General features: G+C 38.6%; 1 protein-coding gene across 1 annotated transcript in view; it reads right to left on the minus strand.

Annotated features, from left to right (window-relative positions):
* Positions 1 to 16,739, minus strand: part of LOC104316149 (vitellogenin-1-like) — a 43,293-nt gene extending 26,554 nt beyond the window's left edge. Inside the window, exons 1-13 of the mRNA XM_069789045.1 lie at positions 16,700 to 16,739; positions 16,370 to 16,390; positions 15,994 to 16,145; positions 13,287 to 13,538; positions 10,934 to 11,095; positions 10,095 to 10,246; positions 7,172 to 7,322; positions 6,915 to 7,072; positions 6,636 to 6,801; positions 5,426 to 5,548; positions 3,636 to 3,854; positions 1,344 to 1,561; positions 1,165 to 1,262 (exon numbers count right to left, since the gene is read on the minus strand). Of these exons, the coding sequence (XP_069645146.1) occupies positions 1,165 to 1,262; positions 1,344 to 1,561; positions 3,636 to 3,854; positions 5,426 to 5,548; positions 6,636 to 6,801; positions 6,915 to 7,072; positions 7,172 to 7,322; positions 10,095 to 10,246; positions 10,934 to 11,095; positions 13,287 to 13,538; positions 15,994 to 16,145; positions 16,370 to 16,390; positions 16,700 to 16,739 (1,912 nt within the window). The remainder of the gene's footprint in view (positions 1 to 1,164; positions 1,263 to 1,343; positions 1,562 to 3,635; positions 3,855 to 5,425; positions 5,549 to 6,635; positions 6,802 to 6,914; positions 7,073 to 7,171; positions 7,323 to 10,094; positions 10,247 to 10,933; positions 11,096 to 13,286; positions 13,539 to 15,993; positions 16,146 to 16,369; positions 16,391 to 16,699) is intronic.
* Positions 16,740 to 19,506: the final 2,767 nt, after the last annotated feature.

Below are 19,506 nucleotides of genomic sequence, written 5' to 3' on the forward strand. Positions count from 1 at the left end.
GTGCATATTAGTGACTGTATTTCTTTGGGCATTCTCTGTCTCCATCTCTGAGGCAGCAAGCATGGGTCTCATATATTACTGTGGTTGTTGTGGTATGCATTATATTTATTTTTATTGTAGAGCAATTAAATGGTCATGTAAAAACCATGAAACAGGGGCAGGGCAACAATAAGATCTACAAAAGTCTTGTGGATTTCAGATGTTTCAGTCTCTTTTTCTATTGATTACTTTGAAAAGAATCTTTACTTCTACCAGTGAATAACAAAAGTATTAAAAACATCCAAGTCCTCCTAGATAAACAGCATGTGTAAGGAGACTGTGTTTGTAGATATAATCTCCCTAGTCTGCCAGCCACATATGCCAAATCACTGAGGCTGTCATGGTAATTTACATAGGGGAGTTGCTTAAAAAATCTCTACTGAGAAAAATAACATACATGGAAAACAGAAATAGCTACAATTTGGCCCAGCAAGAGCTGTCTTCTAATCTGGTCCTCCCCATTCTGACTATATTTTTATGTGCAACTCCCATTGATGTAACTGGTCAGCCTCGAGATCCCATACATGGATTTGCTCATTCTAGTAAAGAATCCTGGTAGGAAAGTGCAAGAAAAATCTTTAGACAATAAGCCTGAGTTCTCTGCTCATGGGTGCAAATAATTGTCACATCTGAATGTTTTCAGAGTTTGCTGTTTCACTGGGCACTACTGTTGGGGTGAAGAGTATTTAGCATCACATTTGAATTCAGCAAGAGTTGTAGGTGTTCAGCACCGGTAGAAATTAATCCACTTCAGCCGTAATTTAGGTCCCTTCTGTTTGTTTGGTGCTGAACAATGGTATGAAATTGCTAAGTACCGCTGAGACTACAGCATTTAATACAGGAGCATGTGCCTCACTGGCTAATGAAAATGGAGGGTTAGAGCCCCACAAGCCCTCTGGTAATTTCATGCTGGCAGTGTACAATGCAAAACACACAGGGACCTAAACACTCTCCAAATGCAGAGCCTGAGATTTTTATATTTTTTTTTTCACTGAACATAGAAGAATATGGAGGAACAACATGCAGCTAACCAGCTGGCTAGGAGAATTGGGTTCTCATACTGTACGATTTTTTTTTCACACACTGACCTGTATATATTTCTCCACAAAATCTTCTCAATCTTACCTTTAAACATACTGAAGCGGAAAACCTTACTGAACTGATATCCAGATCTGTCAAATTTGGGACTTAATACTCTGACAGCCATTCTGCAGGCAGAAGCCCTGAAAAAATTCGGTGAGCACGTTAACAACTCAGTTTGCAACAAGTTTTTCATCTAGGGAAGGGATCCAGATATGCCTTACATCACTTGAAGATCTGGAGCTGTGCTTCTACCCAGGGCCCTCAGGTGAGAGTAGATGAAACTTGCTACTTGCATGCTAGGTTCCTTCAGCACAGCATCAGCTAATGTCATCAGTATTGGAAGGCCCGGTTTGGTTTCAAGCAAAACCACTGCAGCTAACATTCGGACCCGAGGAGGAATTTTGTGATTCAGGAAAATCTCAAGGGTAATAGCCTGGACCTGAAAATGATAGATACATTCAAATTTACAGTATGTTTGAGCATTTTGCCAATAACCATTTGTCACCGGTCAATGATCTCTTCATCACTAGTACAGTAAAAATTTGTATTATTTAATTATTATGGCAACGGTGTTCCTGGTTTCATAGTCTGCGGGCTGGAAGGGGCATTATGGTAATGTAGTCTGGCTTCCTACACAATCAAAGCCAAGGAACTTTGCTGGATAACTTCTACATCAAGTCTATTATCCCTTTTTGAGCTATAGCAAAATATGTCTGTAGCATAACCACTCTAGGTAAAAGAGATTTCATGGATCCATTACATACCTGAGAAGTGCTTTCAGTGATCACTTATCCCTACCCATAAAGGTATGCCTTATTTCAAATCATTTGATCTCCTGGGGCCCTTTCTGCTAAATAATAGAATAAAAATGAAATGAATAAAACCCTGTTTACCACCAGAAATCTCTATGCCATGTAGGCAGCTTAAAACCCAAAGTTTATGCAACAAATGTGATTTCCACAGTACTACTTGTGACCAATGTTTTTGACCTCAGCAATATTCAGTATCAAGACTAATTTTGTACTGGAGCCTTTGACCTCAACTTCAAAATGGATGTGGATGGTGTAACACTGTTCTGGCAGCCCCTCTGCACAGTCCTGTCCTGCCTGGGACAGCGTACGTCCATGCTCTCTAATGACAAGTCTGACCCAGAAAACTTCAACGAACTTTGGAGACACCCTGATTGGTTTTATTAATTTGAATATGTTCATTATCAAATACCAAGGGAAAAGTAGTGACAAGGATGCAGTAGCCTCTTTCTAAATGTAATTACCTTTTCAAATTAAACAATAAAAAAGACAGACCATGTATTAAGTCTGTTTAATGCATATACGGGTGTGCAGCTAGCTGCAAACCAGGCATTAAACTGGTTTTTGAATAATGAAAAATCCAGTCACGGTCATTAACTTGCTCCAGATCAATTTTCTCTAAAGAAAATGCATAGAAAATGGAACTAAACAGCGGTCTGGGTCACATGTGGAAAGCCAGGCCAAAGGACAGTCAGAGACACAGCATTGTTTTCAAACACCAAATTGGCTTTTTTTCTTCTGCAGCAGATACCTTAACTCCTACCCTTGCTATTCGCTCCTCCTGTCTGCTTTTCCCCATCTAGCTCCTGCATTCTAGTAAATAGTTTCTTTATTCTTTTGCTTAAAAGCATACCCTGGCAAACTATTGTCTGTGGATCAATATGTGCACTCAAACTGGGAATCACATGCAAAAAATGAGTATAATGGAAAAAACTGATACAGATTAGTAGGAGAATAGTTAGTGAAAGCTTTTATTTTACTTTCTATATTAAGAATAGACTTATATAAACCAAAAAAATTTCAATATCAGGAAAAAAATCTTGAAAATGCAAGGTTTCCTTTTAGAAGCAGATTGCTTTAAGGCAAAAATGATTGTAAAGTGATGTCTGTGGTGGATAACAGTATGCCTGTGTAACCATTGTATGGGATATCTAATCATTATCTCATTCAGGGACAAAAGTCACATTTGGTAAATGTTCTGTTTATTGCTTAAACCCACACAATGTCTGTAAATTTGTAATTAGGATGCAAACCTCTAGTATCTATTTACAATAAGATCTGGTCTTGAATTACGATTAGATGTGACACTCAGTATTAAATGTCAATTCTCTGAAAAGCTTTTTTTGTGGTTCTTTCACATACCAAAGTTGAAGTAGCACTAAGCATGTTTTGGTCAATAATTTAGCTTTCTGTCTAATGTCCTTGGAAAATAAATGTTTGCAATGGAAGTACTGATTTGTCTTCAACAACAGGATAATGAATGTATCCTTTAATGGGATTTTTGTTGCAGTCTGAAATACTAGAGGTTAATGCCAAAAGGAATAAGACATGCCAACTAAGGAATGGCTAAGTATTTGAAAAAAACCCCAACATATTACGTATATATATGAAAAAAAAGTCTGCTATCCCCTCATCACCCATCACCAATTAGCAGCCTTGTGTTGGGTTATCATAAGTGCAAAGGAGGCAGCTTTGTTTCCTTACCATTTTTGGATCTTTCATGCCTATGTTTCTCAGCGCCATAACGGCAGTCGCATGGACGTTGAGTGGCAAATCTGAGGCACCAGCTGCATATCCTGGCAAAAATTTCTTGATGTGCTTGATGCTGGCTGGATGTCCTACATTCCCAAGGGCTTTCAAAGCTAGGGAAATTTCTTCTATGTTAGACTTGCTCAATGCCTCTCCTGCAAATCCATGAAGTAGCTGAAAAAAGAAAACAAATCTTCTGTTGAGTTCAATTCCAGCTCTTATCTATATCCCATCCCCCAGCCTATTCTGAGGTTTGACTTTGATAATTTCAGTTTATTCAATTCACTTATTTTAAATATTTTCAAATTCTTTTTGTCCTCATGAATAGGACATTTTATTCATAGAACAAGCATAGCCAAAGAAGCTGCAATGAACAGCTTCTTCATCACTATGCTTTAAAGTTATCAAGTAAGATTTTTAAAGGTAAAAATAGTGGCTAGGATCTAGTTCCCACTGCCTTCAAGGGAGAGTTGGAAACCCTGCAATAATGCTGTCCGAGTATCTCTTTCTCATGGTTGAAGACAGGTGCAAAAATGCAGATACAGTTAAATCCTTCAGACCCTTAAATAAGATTCCTGAAGATATGGCTAGTGGTGGTGCCCTTAACTTCAGCTATGACAGCCACTTTTTAGTGTGGATTAATAGCTGGCAATGAGATCATTGGATCATTTTGTAGCCTCCACCATAAGCAACTGGATCACACTTACATTCACGTGGCAAGATTAGAAGTAGTTGTCTGAAGGCTGAATATGAGAAAAGAACTAAATCCTAATAGATAACTGTTTTCAGTGCTAACAAATGGCTCTGAAAAAGAAACTGAGTTGTTTTAGAATAATTTCAATACAGTTCCTGTGCTTTAAAATATAGCATTTGAGATCCATTGATGGTGCAGAAACAGTCCATTTGATATTACTAATCGAATGAGTGGACATTTGAAATGCATTGAACAAGCCTATACAATCATTTGCTTTGGGAAAGAATTTCCATTCCCTGGCATTGGGCTTCTCGGATTTAATTAGCTCAAGAGCATTGGTGGCAATCGTAACACAGGAGACACATGTAGGAATGTCACCCATGCCTGTGTACTACACGACAAAAATCATGGTAGGCACACAATGTGCTGGGAACACCCTGCTCTTACTGGGGATGATGGACTGACCAGTGTCGAAGACTGAAAACACTGATTTCTCTTTCCCTCTCTATCACTGGCTGAGTGGCTGACCTCTGTAAACCATGGCATGCATCTCTAGAACTAGGAAATGCTATTTACTGCCTATTTAAATTGTTTTCAGGCCTGCTGATTAAAAGCAGTGCAGAACAGGGAGGGTATTACTATTATTAAAAGCTTAGAGTCTATGTGGGTGAGTGGGCTCTGCTTCTGGCTGAGAAATGGCTGGACTATATGACTTTGGGCAAAACCCCGGGCTTTTGTGTCACTTAGTTTATTTATAAGTATATATAAGTACCTATATTTAAAGTATTTCAGAGCAGTGCCATGGGACTTCATTAATAATTGGCAATAAAGCACTCAGAGACACTCAGATAGAAAGTGCTATGAATTATGTGCTTCTTCCTCTCACTCTCTTTTGTGTGTTAATCTGAAGATAAAAATGCTGTATTTAACCAACTGGGGTTCCTTTCCCCAAAGGAAACACTGTAGTGAAGTGAAATACAGGTTTCTGAATAATGAAGAAAGAACTCAAGGCTTAATTTTTCTTTTAAACGATAAATAACAATGTGGTTACCTGGAGACATTCAGAGCAGGAGTCTGATGAAGAGCACTGTTTGTGGCACAGTGACGCATAGCTGAGATGGCAAGCCTTTCCAAGTACGGTACTTGAGCGTGGACAATGTTTTTTCATGATGAGCTGGGGAGAAAGCAGTTGTTCATTACCACCATTAATGAAGAGCAACAATATTAAAAAATATGTTTCTGCCAAATGCAAGGCAAACCCAGGCTTTTGATATTTTTGTACCGATGGATTTATAGTTATAGTTTATAGTTTACAGTAGATATTACTGTACTTGACAATGCAATCGTAAAGTAATTCCAAGTAACATCTGGAAGGCAGATCTGTTGCTTTTATAGTGTTTCAGATTTAAATTTGGCATAGGATATAATCTAAAGGGAGGAAATCACACAGTTATGGAATGGAAAAACACACATTATTCAAGAAACATTCATCATTGTTTTATAATTGCCTCAGCTATAGGTACAAAAAATGTGAGATACACTGTGAATGGACCTCAGTACTTTGGGCAGACAGGAATATTTTGTATAAATGTAGGAGCTGACAGGAGGCACCAGCCCACTGCTCCCTTGAGTGGGAAGCAGAGCATTACCGCACAGTAACGGCTGGGCTGTCACGGCTGTTACAGAGGGCAAAACTCTAGTCTGAGATGCGTAGACTCTACCTAGGGTAGGCAGAGATAACTTCCTGCATTTGAGGCTAGAATTAGACCCTGCAGAAGAGGAAAAAATTGTAAAAATTATTACACTTTCTCCTACATGGGCTCCACATTGGCATATTGCCCTTGATTTTGATAGATCTCTGATTTATACCCATCCTGCTAGGTCAATCAGGACAACTACATGGATATAGCAAATATGCATTTCTTACTCCCTAGTCTTTGTAGATACTCAGACATCTAATCTGATGTAACTATAAAGTACATTTGGACAAAGGGAGACTAGAAACCAGTGTTTGCAGGAATAACCTCTGTCCCTGAGGGGTATTCTACTTTTGCTTTCCTGTTTCATTCTGGATTCATTTTTGCCCTTTTGATTTGGATTCTCCTCCCATTAAGACAGTCAGGAATTAAACCCCTTTCAACATCACTAGAGTATATAAAACCTTTATATTTTCAAGGCCTTTGCCATCTTGTCAAAGGAATTAAATACAACAGATGCTAAAATCAGTAAGAAGTGATTTGAGAATGTTTAGGGAATCCTACTGTTGCTTCCTCCATCACGTCCCGAGTTGGTGTGCTTGAGTGCAGAGCCACAAACACTGTTTGAGATGCTTCCCAGTTGGTGAGTTCTTGCTTTTCCATTTTATGCCTCAAGAACCTGAGTGCACGGTGACTGGCAACTGCAGGAATTATATCCAAAATGTAGCGCCTGTCATGGGAAAGACAAGGACCACTTTCCAGATCTGCATTTGAACATAGTCATTCCAGATGGTCTCCAATAGAGTTTATCAGCAGAAGAATCACCACTTATATTGCTCGTACCTGTATGCTGGCCGACTGGAGAACTGCTTCCACACTGACTCGTAATTCTCCTCATTCGCTGCACGGAAGAGGTGCATAAGCTTGAGGGTTTTTGCTGGTGCATCGCTGGGAAGCTGTTCAGATGTGGTCTCTACTAGGTCTTGCAGGCTTTCCTCTATCTGCAGGAAGATTAAAATGCAGGAAGCTCACGTGCATTGTTTCCCACATGCACAGATTCCAACATCCAACAAAGAGTCTGTCCAGTGGCTGAACTTTACCTGGCTTTCCACATTTTTTATTCTGAATAAGTGGACAGGAAGCTGAAGCAATTCACTGCCAAACTGGTACTGAAGTGACCCACGATTCTGGAATTCTTTTGGTGGGACCTCTGCCATGTGCTTCTCCACGTCAGTCAAAGCAAGTTTCTGCCTGAAATGGAGAAACCCAGGGAGATAACATCACAAGATGCAGGGTACAAACTAAAAACAAAACAGTAATTCTGCCTCCCTGCATTGCAGTGCAACTACAATTGTTTCAAAAGGGTTTTGTTATTGAGGGGCAAAGACATTGACAAACAGATACATTTGGACATGATGTTCAGAACTGTGCTCTGAGAAGGTGTGCACTTACACAGCACGGCTCAGATCAGAGCCAGCCTTTGCCTTCCTTTGGGAATAACATGGCTTGAGAATTTAAGGAAGAACTGGGACGTGAGAAGCTGTGGCCTGAAGAAGATTGCAGGAAATGTGTGTTTTGTCTTAAGGAGTAAGTTAAGGATTATAGACAAATAACTGATGGGAAATTTTTTCAGAAATTATCACTTAATTTAAAGCTTTTAAGAAGTTCATAAAAGCTCTTACGTGTCTGTGCCTCCTGGAAGCTTCAAAAAGAATCAAAAATTGTTAGAGACAATATGAAATCCTGCAGTCTTTTTACCTGCACTATTACAATTCCTTCACCATTTTGCCTGGCAAGCTGAATGTCCTGGGGACTGCAGAAGATAAAAGGTTCTCATGAAGTTTCAAATTGGATTTCCCCCCAAAAAGGGCCAGATAGATAAATTCAGGATTAGTCTTTGGAAAAGTACTCAAGTTTTTAGAAATTTTTCAAGGAGCACCAAACCTTCATCCTTTCTTATTAAGAATAATTCCAATGAGAGACTGTCTTTGTAAGCATTTGCTATCTTTGCTACATTTTCAGCTAAAGGGATGTATCCTATCCCACCAATTATATTTAAAATCGGTCATTTAGGAGACTATAATAAAGTTAGGTATTTGTACTGAACAACTAAAAACATTCCAAAAGCAATATTGCTGTACTACACAGTATCTCAAAATCTCTGTAGAAAATTGGCGTGTTTATTTTGGAATCTCTATGATGATCTTCTGTATCATTTCTATCCACTCCTTCCATATGGATTGCAGAGAACTGCTGCAGAAAATAGTGTATAACTGCTTTGCAGACAAGCCACTGGAATTTGAATAGAAATCGCTACAGAATCAGCAGAGATTTTTTCTCTCTTGAAATTTTATACAAGTTACTGAATGGGCATTTAGGTCAGAAAGTATAATGTCAGGTACACTTGGACAGATTTAACTCCCCCTTCCAGAACATGATGAATCTATTATGTCTTCATCTTCATCGTTTTGGGAAGAGATATATCTGCCTAGAATACATAGGAAAATGTTATACACTGACGAGAAGAGCAAATTAATACTAAAGATAGGATTAAAATGGTGAAACAATAGTAAAACCTCTCTTGGCTTTGAAAGGTGCTGGAAGAGGCTTATGCTGAACAGGTCTGAAAATTCAGCTCCAAATATTTTAAGTCCTTGATGTTAGATTTTCTTTCCTTTTTTTTTTTTTTTTTTTTTTAAACACATAAAGTGCATTGTAGAAATAACTTCTGAATACTTGGGTGACATATCTGCATCTTCCCAGCTGTCTTATATTTGGCCCCTTCTGCTGGGCAATGCAAAGGATCCAGAGAAAATGGGAAAAGTAAAGGCACTACCCTTTCTGGGGGTTCAATACCTGAGGAAGAACAGTAAGGAAGACAGTCTATGCAGGCTTGCAGAAGGAGAGTTTAAATCAGCAAGACTCCATTGGCTCCAGACTAATGCTCACTCACAACAACCTATAATTTGATGAAAGCATTATAGTTGTATCTATCTTCACCTTGATTGCATGAGATAGTAAAGCCACTTTCACCTTTACTGTTCTTTTTTTTTTGGTTAGCTAAAATGAACATCTTCATCATATTAATGAAGTTAATCAGTGATTTATTGACACGAACTTTCTGATGTTGCAGTTTCCAAAACTGTATATTATACCAATAGATTCTTGCAGAACCTAATGGAGCAATGCAAGATTACAGCAGCTGAAAAGTGGGATCAAGGTATATCTTCTGTACAGTGACCTTTACACAAAAAGCCTCCCCTTCAGCAGGGCACTCCTGTCTACAGACTCCATCACTAAAGCAGGTAACTAAAAATTTTTTCAATAGATGATTTTGATGCAGATGAAAAAATTTTCAAACACTGAAAGTTTGGGGGCTTGAGCTAAAAATGAGCAGGGGTATAATTTCTTAGACAACCATATTCTCATTTTGCCCCAAACTTGTTTAAGAAATATGCAAAATTTGCTGTGGAAAAGCAAATACATTTTACATGCCTTGTGCCCAATCTTTTTGCAATAAAACCCAATTTCCTATCAAGAAACAGTTTTGATGGGAGATTTGCAAGCAGCCCACTGTACTTAGGAACTATATCGGAATTGAAAGTCCTATCTAGGTTTCTTGTGAACTAGTCTCCAGGGTCTCTTACTGCGTTATTATTTTCCAGGGAACTCTCCTTCAGTGAGTAACTGTCTTTCAAAGTATTTTACTGCAAATATATTAGTTCACAATTTTTCAGATGGAATTACATTTGTTTTGGCTTTTATGACATAAATCAAATATCCCTGAGAAATAAAATAGTCAAACCCTGCCAAGTTTAGCTAACAAAATTTGGATAGTGATGTGCATGTTTCAGATTTACAACTAACAGTGAAGGTTGTTTTTATGAACTGTTTGGGATTTTATGTAATTACATACTGGCAAACAATAGGCAGTGGAAGTAAAGGATTTATTTCAGTTATGGAGTTTGACCAGATTACTGAGATGCTGAGTTAGTTGCTGAATTAAAGGCATATGTACAGTACCTTGCTTCTACTATAGCATTTCCTCCTGTTATCTCGTTGAAGGGTGCAAACTGGTGGATTTCCTCAACATCAGCTTGTGTAATTACAGCTTCATTACGTGTATATTTAATTTTGTAATTGTAAGTAGCAGTTGCCCGGGAATTCTTGTTTCTCTTTATAATATAAAAAAGCAAAGAAACAAAGAAACTAGAAAGTCATTAAACTTCTAAATTCTGTGACTAGAAGCTATTACATCACCCACTTCAACCCACTTATTTTCCAGGGCTGTTTTGCTCATTGGCCATCTGAGCGGTTTATGTGAATTCTGCATGCACACTTCCATGGGAGAGGTCAGGCATGCTGCCTGGCTCCGTTACTTTTACTGCTAAGAAGTGTTAGCTGTTTTTTCCTTTCCCAAATATAAGTAATTGGTTATTCCCTTGAGAAGGAGACACATTTTGTGAGGAGAGCAGCAGTATAAGCCACACGATTTCTTATTTCAAAGACAGGATTATAACAAGATGCAGCAGTAGCTATCTTGAATAGCAGAAACTGGATATCGTGACTATCTTTTTTACTCGACAGAGTAGGTGAATTAACTCATGCTGATAATTAATGGTTTCCAAGCCAGCTAGTTTGAGCTAGTTGAAGTGCCTCTGCAGCACGTGACAGTCTGCAGCATAGACCTCTGCTGCTCTGCGGATCCGATTTTCATACAGAAAGAAAATGTTGATAACTAGATACAGCAGGTCTGACTCTTCTCTCATTTTAAGTGTTACAAAGCAAGAGATAACACTGATGCCAAATGGCTCTCTGCATAAGAATATAAAATACGTATACGCAATACAGCTCTAATTTACCTGCTGGCAGGTCTGGCACGGATAAGTGTATGCTGAACCTGTGACCATTTGAACTTTCTCTTCACAACTGTTCAGGTCCTTGGATTTGGTCACATAGACTAGGTTTGCTCTCTTGTTTTCCTGAATTGCATATGTTGTGTTACAAATACCTCCAATCCCAGCCTGGCAAAAATGAGAATGTGATCAGAGAAGTTCACTCTTACGCAAAGCTTCATCAATTCCCCACGTGGACTTTCCTGTTTAATTCTGTATTTTCAACATTCCTGATAGAAATGAATACCTTTTTATTCATGGTACTATCCAGAAGCAAAATTGGGATGATCATTACTTTCATCTCTTTTTTACATGTACAGGTTTCCAGTAAGCCAAATCAGAGTTTCACTGAGAGAACTAAAATTCTCAAGAGTTTCACTGAGAGAAGATTTGGAGCCTTAGAAAGGGTGAGTTACAATTTCCAGTCAGAGCTGTCGATTATGAAATACTGTTTGAGGAATATTAATAAAAAGTGCCAAAATAATTTGATCAGTCGGAATAAAATCTCAACAGCAAAGTATTTTAAGGTTGGAGATGACATTCTGCCCTTAAAATTTGCTTTTATAGACAGCTTATAAATGCCTATGGAACAGGCCTTGCAATATCAGATGATCTGTCACGATACGAACGGCAAGAATTAAAAAGAATTTCAGGACAGCAGAGTTTTGATTGTGGGTTTTCTTGAGTTTGCAGTTTTAGCTCAGATCTTCAGTAATATTTCAAGCATATATATTTATAAGAGCTCTTATATCTATCTCCTCAGTCAGTGAGGAGATTTTTGGAGAGGAAAATATTTGATTGCATTTTAGGAGGAAGGGTTATTTTCATTATTTTTTTATTGTTATTGATAGCAGAGCCACTCCAGAGAGCAGCTCTGGGCTATGTCAGAACAGCAAAATGGTCACGTGGTGGTTAGGAGGCAAGACATACCCACTTCATCTTTAGCTTAACAGTATTCCTGAAGACACAGTGGTTCGGTAAGGGCTAGAAATAAGAATTGCCCAAGCTTTCTGAAAGACTTATACTCTGCAAATACAAGTGTGGGGCTCCTCTGCAGACTGCAGGGTGTGGTAGAGACATCTAGACTTTAAATGGGAATGTCCAGTCCACCAGGCTCAGTGGGATGAAGTAGCCTCCTGCCTAGCTGGACTTTCCAGCTCTGTGCAGTTCACGACTAGCTCAGATACCCTTACCCCACACCCTGCAGGATGTGATGTAGATTTTTCCAGGTTAGTCCTTTAAACCTCTCTGCAGCTCAGATTTTGGGACTAATAACACTTATCTTCCCTTACAGAGTGACCTGAGATTGTCAAGCAAGGGTGCCAACGCTCACTAATCAGTTGCTGTCTGAGAAAAGCAAAGAAAACTTGGAAAGATTCTAGAAGGTGAAGTCACATATATTGCTCAGCAGCGAGAGTAGGACATATTGCTAACTGAATTAGAAAGAATGAAGATGTAAAACTAGATATGAGAAAATAGTGCTGCAGAATATGCGACACCACCACCTGGGTTTTTATGTGCAACAAGCAGCATGAAAATATTAAATCATGTAGTTCCTTTCCCAGAAACAACTCCACTTACATAAAAATAAATTTTTAAAAAATTAAAGTTACTCCAGTCTGCATTTTCAATAAAAATAACATGAAAGTATAATAATTTCAAGGGTTTTGCTGATCTCTGAATTGAATGTAGTCTAATCAATGTAAATATGGTTTCGCAAAAACTAAACACATTGCAATTTCTGCGGTGAATAGTAATATCAGATGATTTACCTTGACTAAAATATTAAAACCTGAAAAACAGTGGAAATTCCAACAGAGCATCAACTGCAACTGTCAAAGCTATTACAGTAATGTCATGGCTTATATACTGTTTTCCTCTGAAAAGAGGAGCTAGAGGAGATTAAAGTATATATGATTGGTAAAAAAGTCAAATTACTGTTATTTTATCTTTAATCTTGTGCTGTATGTTTAAGTTTGTTTTAATACAGTATTCAAATTTTATGTAGGCTTCAGCTTTCACAGGAGTTTACTTTCTCTAGAATCACAAGCCACATTTTCTGAGGATCTAATACTCAAATGCCTTTTCTGAAATACTTTGATCAGGCAGACTAAAACTCTGTTATTCTGTTGTCCTGTTTAGCTACAGCTCCATCAAATGTTGTCCCATAGGAACAACTTAGTCATGATTTCCAAAGCTTCACTGTTTCTTGTTAGTGAAGTTTATGTCAAGGACGAATTCAGAAAACGTGGTAGAAGAATCTGACGAGAAGGTTTATTTATTTACAAAGCGACCACCATGGCCAAAACAAAAAGCTCACCTCCTGTAAGCTGTATGAATGCTGCATCTTCTTTATACTTAGCTCCAGCACATTCAGAATCCCTCTGTAGATGTTCAGACCATCGTCCGAGACAGAGTCAGGAGCCATAAGGTTTCCAACATGGCCATTGCTATACTCAAACTTGATGGGATTACTAAGTTGCCCAGTTAGTACCTGGGTCAGTTTGAGTGATCGAGAGAACGAGCTTGTAGGCCAGACACCATTGTACTCTGCTGCTTCGATTGAGTGAATCTAGAACAAAGGGGGAATAGAATTCCTTTTTCAATTTTTTTCAGTTAACTTTTTTCAATGCACAAAAGCAGCTAGAGCTTTACTCATGTCAAAAATACACTTTTAAATAACACAAAGCCTCTTCAAAGGGAAAACTTAAAAGCTGTCATTTAACATAGCTAGTATTGATATACAGATTTCCATATATAAAAAGAGAGTAATGCAAATGACTGTGATGATACTTCCACAGTCACTGGACTCTGTTCTGTTTCACAGATAATCTATATTGCCAAAGGTTGACTTGTATGAAGAAATGAGCCAGAGAAGAGCTGCATGAAGCAGGTTGCTACCCAAAAGTAGTATGGAAGATCTGCAGGAAATTGCAGGGGAAAGTTAATGATGTCGCATAAAGCATCATTAACTCCTATTGTGAACTCTGTCGCCTCCCTCGCTGGGGTCACAAAGCACAGACAGCAGTCAGAAACTAATAATAACATGGCTGCTGGGCCAGCCGGTCATAATTCCTTTGAGCAGTGGAGAGCAGGTTATAAAGATTGTCCTTCCCTACCCGTTTTGCTGTGGAACTGAAGGCTCAGGCACTGGCCCGAGCCCCGCTATGCACTTCACACTCCAGCCTCAACCTGGGGCACATCCAGGCAAGTAGAAAGTTGTGCTAAACTATGCATAACTCGAAAGATTTCTACCCCGGGGGAATGGGGCATGTTTAGCTTAGTTTCTCAGAGGACCCTTCCCTTCCATGTATTTTGACAATTTAAAGAGACTTTTCTCTGACACCTCAGGCTGGCAATGTGATGCAAGACGCGGATTAATTCCTCAAAAAGCCACACAAACTAAATCCTTATACAGCAAATCGCTGGAGACTGCACTTTCATATTTATTGTTGTTATTGTTGGTGGAGATCACTGCCAACCCCAGTAACTGAAGCTTACGGAGAAGGCTGTTATGGAGCAAATCCCTCATGCTGCCTCTTGGACATGCTTCTGGCATATTGCATACAGGCAGGCTTGGGACTGCTCTGCAGGGTCAGGGCGAGGTAGTTTTCCCCAGCCCTCGGGGCCCAGTCAGGACTTATGCTGTCTGCTAGGTTTTGAACACAGCTGGCAATTCTTACTTGTGGGCTTGTGATGAAAAAATTGTCAGCTGGAAACTGCTCAGGGAGCACAGCTTTTTACTGGGGCTGAATGCGAACTAGTAGGCTACAGATGAAAGATTAATTCCCTGAACCATCCCTCCAAACTCTCTAATTTAAATATAACAGCAGGAAAATAAACTTTTCCCAGAGCAGAAGGGAATAAATGTATCGTTACCTTTAGCTTAGAACTTGCCCCAAAATCTCATGGTTTTTTTCCTTTTCTTTTCTTGCCTGAAATTATTTCTGTATTTATTTTTGAAACGGAAACTTTTCCCCAAATGCACTAGGGCAGGTGAAATGGTGTTGGAAGGTTTTAGGGAACAGGAGTCAGTTTTTGGGGAAGACTCATCCTGAAACTCCAAGAATGATTTCAGCAGGAATGGGGGAGGATGTGGGGTGAGGACAAGACTGCTTCTGCCTCCTTTCTGCCAGGGAAGCCATCTACTCACCAGTGCAGACGTGCAGCTCTTATTTCCTTGGGTTTTTTTTGCAAAAAAATCCAGCCATTTTCAAAGGTCATGGAAAAGCAGTGTTTCCTGTCTAGATCTATTATAATTTGAATTTACAAAAATACCTAGTAACAGAAGGCTAATCCAGGCTGGAAGGCTACAGCCTTTACAAGCATTTATCAGAAAGTCACCAGTCTTTTTAATCTGCAGTTTTCAATTTGCCAAATAAAAGCTTTTAAAAAGGTCATTTTTCTTCCACATATACAGAAGACTAAGTGGAGTTTGTGTCAAGCAATCGAGGGGTGCGTTTCAATACACTCATTAGAAGCACGTATAGGCTTCTGTTAAAGGCAAAAGTGTTTTTCACATAATCAAAACTCTTAGTAATTACTCAGCATGCAGTAAAAATATACAATTGAGGATGACAAAGAATGTCATTTGGGACCCTGCAGAAAAAGGAGCCACCAGATGACATTAATTATGCTAAATATTGAATCACATCCAGCTACAGTAGCATGTTTTATTGCTTTTCGTATGCTGGTTACGAAATCAGTTGATTAAATAATCCTAGGTTGTACAGTTTGGAACAATTGGATTGATCCAGTAATAAATTATTGTGCATTTCAAATTACATTCCATTGTCTCCCTGATCACAAAGCAGAAGAAATCCTTCAAGTCCAAGGTTGGCTTGAGCTGAGAATTACCTGGCAAAGTGCAAATAGAATTTAGGGCACTGCATAAAAAATGATAGTGTTAGTTACATTCTCCCTGAGTAAGCACAATACATGATGAAACTTAATTACTTCCCAAAAGCTTAAAAAGGAAGTCAAGTATGAAGAGAATTTTACCTTTGAAATTGTGTAAATTTTCTTACCCTAATAAGACAAAGTTTTGGCCCAATACCACTAATTTCCACTTTACTTTTTATTCTTATTCCAGCTCTTGCAAGTCCTTTCTCTGGAAGTCCACTGAGAAGCATGCTTTCATAATTAAATGTATAAACCTTGTTTTCACTGAAATCAGGTTCTGCAAAGAAATGGTTCCCATAAAACATTATAGAGACTGCACAGAACATATTAAAGTACCTGTATTAGAATGCATGGAACAAAAAAGATGAATTTGTTCATTTTTGTATTGCACCTGAACAAAATTAGCTGTTGTAAAATTATATTAAACATTGATATACTTTTCAGATTCTATTTTGAATTTCACTCATTATAATTATATTAGCTGATAGGAAAATTACTTACGGTAATTAAGAGGCTGGCTCCCTGAAAGAGAGGGGAAAAAAAAGAGTAATGAAATGACAAAGCAAAAAAAACCCCCAAAATGTTAATGTATTTTAGTATGAAAGGCTATATCTCATCTTGTACATATGGCATAACTCTTTCTAATTAACTTTATTTCTAGTTCAGCACATAGCCAAAAGCCTTTTTTTCCTAAACAACAAAAAAATTGTCATAAAATAATTGTTTCTATAAAATGTTAAAGTTCATGTTTGTAAGTGAACTATATTTAGATTTTGAAACCTTTTCCTGAATCTATTATTTTAAATTCATCATAGCAGATAAGTTACTTACCCACCAGGTTTAAAACCAGGGCTAACATCAAGCCCCTCATGATGGGGATAAAGTAAAGGTAAACAGGCTGGGTTCTCTTTTATAAAGGCATGTGCTATCACATGTTTCTTTTGGCATGTTAGTTTGACAAATAAGTGTATTTTAGAATGTGTATTGATCAATCAAAAAATAAACATTTCTGAGGTCATGAGTGCTGACAATTTCAAATCACCTCATGATTTCAACTAACTCACTTTCTATGTGAAATACAGATTTCATTTTCAAAATATCTTGCTTGTTATTTTTTCCCTGTTTCTCCCCATTGTAGTTATACAGTAAAACAATAACTAAAATTTAAAATTAAATAAAAATAGTTCTTCAATCATAACTGAAATTATTTAGCTTTTCTCCAATCATGTCTTCAATCTCCTGATAATTTGCTCTTGCTAAGGGTCACAGCTTTGGAGACACACCTTGCTCTGTTACGTTGAAACTCTACTTTTAGAGGAGAATTTGTAGACTGATTTCATGGATTTAGGATTGAGATACCTTAGAGGTCGTAGACATGCAATGAGAAAATGTCTTTCCATGGTATCTACCCTGGCCGTCTTTGCTAGCATATCTTGTTACTCACACCTGGGAAGACAAATCTTGTCAGCATGACCTTCACATTAGCTTCTGGCTAATGGTCAAAGTTTATACTATGAAAACAGGAGGGAAATTAATTTATTTGTTTATGAGAGGAACCTAATAAAAACCAACTTACATTTCAAGAAGGACCTCAGTGAGTTGGGAGCGTCAGTGGGTTCTCATGGAGCTTTGGCTGCTGCCACTCTTGGGAAAATATATCCAGAATTTCCCACTTGTAGTACTAACATTTCGACCAATCCTTAGGAAAACGAAGTCAGGAGGGACTTTGCTCCCTAACCTCAGTTATACATATTTTTTGCAAGTGTTTAACATTTACTTTGAATTTAAGCTTGTCTTCTGGTCAAATGGTAAATTAAATATCACGTAAAAAAACCACCTGGGTTCAAGGGTTACCGAGGGGGCAGGAAGGAGAGCTCAGGAATGTATATCTGGTATTTCCTTGAGGCTGTGAAAGGTACAACATACTTGCAAGTAATGCACATAGTCAGGCAGCTAGACGCTGTCCTCCAGGAGGAGAACAAGGTTTTCTCGGCTGTTGCTACTCATCAGGGAGGAGAAGGATGAAACCTGAGCACGGGTTCTGAGGCCTCCACCACTGGGCCTGAGAATATATTTACCACAGGCTCCGTCAAACGGTCCCTTTACACGATTACTTCATCTACCTGGAGTGATGCCACCCGACGGAGGAATAATGAGGTTTATTATTGTGCCAGTGCACCTGAGCTGGAGTCAGGGATGCAGCCGCGTGGCCCCTCCGCTCCGCCGCTGCTCCCCACAGCCGTGCTGGCCCGACAAACAGGGGAAAGCCAGACGTCAAACGAGGGCTGTCTCGTTTGGGCACCTTCGCTACTGATACCTCCAGAAATCTTGAGAATTTTAATATTGCAGCTTGCTTTCACAAAGGGAAAGATAGGGAATTGGATGAGTAGTCAGACCTTCCTTGAAATGAAATGTGTGTCTCATAAAATATTAAAAAATATATGATAGACATATGAACCGTTACAAGAGATTAATAATTGGGTTGTTGGTTCAGTGTGGGTTCAGAAGGTGAAAAATTAAGTGCACATGGATTTTCCCTGATGTTTTCTTCTAGGGTGCTAACTTGTGTGAGATATGACAAGATGCACCATGTTTGTGGACCCTGTGAAATTCAGCAGCGTACCTTGTCTGGCACGTATGCACTGCCAAATGTAGTTAGAAATGCCTTACAAACAGCCACTTTTTTTTTTTTTTTTTCAGCCAGAATGGAAGTAAATGCACAGCGGCGGTGTAATACTGTAAGTTGTAACATGTAAAACTCTCCTGCTTCAGTCACCCTGCTTTTAAGGCACTGCTCATCAGTGCCACAGCTTGACCTCTGCAGTATTATTGTGCTAGCGTGCCCAACTAGCCACACTTCTGCAGGACAGAAGGTATAAGAAAATATGTATATATTATATGCAGAACTATGTAAGCACGACTATCAATTAAAGCATTGTTATTAACAGCATATTGCCTAAGGGACACATACACATTAAAATGGAGCTATAACATTTTTCAGGTTTAATAAAAAGCTTTATAATTAAGGTGTAACATAAATAGATTTATTCTAACTGGGTAGTGAAAATACTGCATTTCTTTTTTTTTAATGGGGAATGTTGAGTCTAAACTCACAATCAGCATGTAGACAGACACCTGATAGCTAGACAGTTAGCTAAAATAATTCAGATTGTGCAGGCTGTTGTGTTCTCTTCATCTGCAGCATGTCCTCTCTCTTTTTAATAGCTCCTCTCTACCCAGGCTTGTTTTCTTGGGGGTGAGGAGGAAGTGATCACAGAATTGTTGTACCCATTATTACTTTAAAGGGACAACTTGATAAATTCAGTAAGTGGAGAGGAGACACAGCTAGAGTTCGAGGGTCACAGCACTGGGCTCTAATCCTTTCTCGAAAGCAGACATGTCCTTCCAGTTAGCTCTGAGGGAATAAACAGGCAATCTATCACTTTAAGGAAATGGATAAAAGGAGGAAAGGTGAGAGCCACACTTTTTAAAGCCAATATGATTTTTCTTAAACATTCATCATATCATGTTAGTAAGAAGAAAATACATGAAAAATAAATAAAACACAATTAAACAGGCCCTCCACAAACAACTTCCAAGTGCCTAATTTGGTTACAGAGGAAGGAACTTTAACGTGG

This window comes from Haliaeetus albicilla, chromosome 8 (assembly GCF_947461875.1).
Source record: "Haliaeetus albicilla chromosome 8, bHalAlb1.1, whole genome shotgun sequence".
Taxonomy (NCBI): Eukaryota; Metazoa; Chordata; class Aves; order Accipitriformes; family Accipitridae; genus Haliaeetus; species Haliaeetus albicilla.